Source organism: Salvia splendens, chromosome 7, assembly GCF_004379255.2.
Source record: "Salvia splendens isolate huo1 chromosome 7, SspV2, whole genome shotgun sequence".
NCBI classification, from domain to species: domain Eukaryota; kingdom Viridiplantae; phylum Streptophyta; class Magnoliopsida; order Lamiales; family Lamiaceae; genus Salvia; species Salvia splendens.
The window spans coordinates 30,182,150-30,185,198 of record NC_056038.1 but is presented as its reverse complement, the minus strand read 5'-3'; the positions used below and the strand labels follow the sequence as shown (position 1 = coordinate 30,185,198).

Here is a 3,049-nt window from a genome sequence, read left to right as displayed (position 1 = left end):
AATCCATTTATTGCCATTTTATTTTCTAGTTTTGATTATGTCATGTGTATCCCTCTAGAATTAGTCTTTTTCCCTTCTCCTCCTGCATCAAACTCGTGTTTTCACTCCTTGATATATGTAAATTTGATTTGGGGTGTTTTGGTGGTCCAATTAAATAATAAAAAACCCCCTCCATAATTAATATAGTGGAGTAGCAATTTTAATTTGGAAAACCTCCATTTAAAACTAACCATTAACCAACCACTATATATATCCACGCACACACGCGCGCATTTACTAAGTAAGCTCTTTTGTTAAACGTCCACTTCAATCAAACTTGAAGCTCTCCTCCTCTCCCTCTCTTGTTGCGATGGCGGATTTTCACGGCGCCGACGGCGGAGGAATGGCGGCGGAGGATTATCAAGAAGAGGAGATGTGGGCCATGATGAAGGCAAGAGATCAAGGCTCCAAAACAAGAAAGAATTCGCCCACCTCGTCCACGTGGCACTTGACCGCCGCGAGGGCCATTCCGAGATCCTCCGGCGGCGCTTCTTCGGCGCCCCTCTCCATCCCCGATTGGTCCAAAATCTTGAAGAAGAATCCCAAGAACAAGAAGGGAGGTGCACATAGCCACCACGACGATGTCACCGACACCGATGATGGCGACGGCGACGGCGATGATGAGATGCTTCCGCCGCATGAGTATCTGGCGAGGAGGGTGGCGTCGACGCAGATCGCTTCCTTCTCCATGTGTGAAGGAGTGGGAAGAACTCTCAAAGGGAGAGATCTCAGCAACCTCAGAAACGCGATTTTGACGAAAACGGGTTTCCTTGAATAGTATAGTTGCTATTACTAATCGCCTTTTTGCTACTTCTTGAATAGGTTTGGTTTATGAAAATAAAAGGGGACAGATTTTGTGAGGTAGCAATGTTTTGGACGTCGGAGTTTGCCTTTTTGGGGGGATTTTCGTAGCTAGTGCGTAGTACTAGTATAAAATTGAAACAAGAAAAATGTACAAAATGGCATGGCCTAAGATTTTGTACGGTAAATTTGCATTTTTGGAAAAAATACAATATTAGTAGTACTATTGATTTGTGTAATTTGGGTCCAATTACTACAATATTATTGATTTGTATAATCTGGGTCCAACAATATGAATGCTATAGCTTATCTTAATTTCTAAATTCCGTGTCATGCATTTAATTATTCCAATAATTCGACACTCTAACAATTGTCACGCCTTTGCTCCTTTGTACACAAATGACAAATCTATCTAGAGTTGTTAAATTTTATTTTAGTACGCACGAATAACCTGAGATACAATTTTAATCGACACGTATATATAGAGCTGAAAATTGATCTCGACGGTATGATGGTATGGAGTGGAGTATATTATTTTTGGAGCACTAACAACACTAGTAAAACATTTTCGCAAAATTCAAAAGGAAAAATCAGATGCACAGTGGAAATACTATGCAATACACTCCCGTCACGAATCATGATTAATAAATATAGAACCTACTCTTGGATAGTTACTTGATTGATTTGATGTAATACTGTTTATTGAATAAAATTGCCATTAGATTGTACTCCTCCCTCACATGATAATTAATATTGTAAATTTTGCTATGTAAAGAGTGTAATTATAAATTAATTTAAGCAAAATTATTCAAGCCATGAGCTATGAGAGTCGATTGAACTTGTAGATAATAAAAGGGATTGGGGAAAAAGAGAAAAAGATTAAGATAGAACCCGTAGAAAGAAATAAAAAGGGCTAAAAAGAGAGAAAAAAGAGGATAATTCAAATAGTGGGATCCTATTAATAAAGAAAAACAAGTTTTTTTGGTGGAAATAGGAATAAAAGAAAGCCGCAATAATGTAATTCAATGTGCCGCTCGTTTAACACATCACCATGTGTTGAGTTTCCCCTCAGAGCATCCACAACCGTGCTCTTGCCAGCGGCACGGTTATGGGCTCGGCCCCACTTTTTCTGTCTGCTCTCTGGCAAGAGCACAACACCCACAGCTGTGCTCTTCCGCAAGGACGAGCACAATTAATTTAAAATTCAATTAAACAATAACATTTCCATAATAATAAAATTCATTAAAAAAACCTAAATAAAATTACAAATGACAAATAAAATAAAAACGACATAATTAAAAGCCTAAAAATTTAAAATTACATAATTAAAATACTAAAAATTAAAAAAACCACTACTCGTTGCCGAATTTCATCTACATGTGGTTGATTAGGTCTTCTTGTAACTGAATGTGGGTTCGGGTATCGCGCATTGTGTGCCTTGTCTTGATCCTCTGGCCAACCGTCGTATGCTCACCTCGGCGTGGGGGAGACCTCGCTGTTGAGAATTATGAATGAGAGATGAATTAGAGATGATTTGATGTGATAAATGGATGATGAATGTGTGTATTTATAGATGATTTTGGGGAAAAAATATAAAAAAATTCAGAAAAATGGGCAAAAAATGGCCATATTTTTGGGATTTGGAAAACAATTTTTTTTTTTATCATTATTTAAAATTAATTAACGATTTTTTTTTAGGATTTAGAAAAAAAAAATTTTACCAATCGTGTGCCGCCACGTCGACTGCTCGCTGGCACGGCGCTGCTCGATGCATCGAGCAGCGCCGTGCCAGCGAGCCTCATCCTCGCCGCTGGCACGGACGACGGCCTTCTTCCCCACCACCGTTGCAGATGCTCTCATAGCAGAGAATCCACGTGTAGATCCTTTGCTATAAGAGGACAAAGCAGATCATGCTTATAGAAATGCTCGTGTTTTGCTTTAAATTAGAGTGTTTTCTTATAATTCTTCTTTCCACAAAAACTTCTCACTATTTTAATCTTCCAATCTCGTTCTTTTATTCTTATTTTTGTTCTTTAATCTTTTTATATAATTTTATCTTTAACACTGGCAGACTCAAGTAATAGGGAGGAGAGGCTAAAGCACTCAATGAAATTATTTTTTCAACTTTTTTCTATTGATTTTTTTTTTAAAAAAATTATTCAATTTTAGTACTACATATTATTATGTAAAAGCCCCTATAAATAATTTA

The 3,049-nt window shown here is 37.4% G+C and overlaps 1 protein-coding gene across 1 annotated transcript; it reads left to right on the top strand.

Annotated features, from left to right (window-relative positions):
• The first annotated feature begins 234 nt into the window (after window positions 1-234).
• LOC121740920 lies at window positions 235-1,163 on the top strand. Its single transcript, XM_042133582.1, has one exon. The coding sequence runs from the start codon at window positions 350-352 to the stop codon at window positions 815-817; it is 468 nt and encodes a 155-aa protein (XP_041989516.1). The 5' UTR covers window positions 235-349; the 3' UTR covers window positions 818-1,163.
• Window positions 1,164-3,049: the final 1,886 nt, after the last annotated feature.

Coding starts and splice junctions, on each gene's coding strand:
- LOC121740920 (XM_042133582.1), top strand. CDS start 350: ATGGCGGATTTTCACGGCGCCGACGGCGGAGGAATGGCGGCGGAGGAT.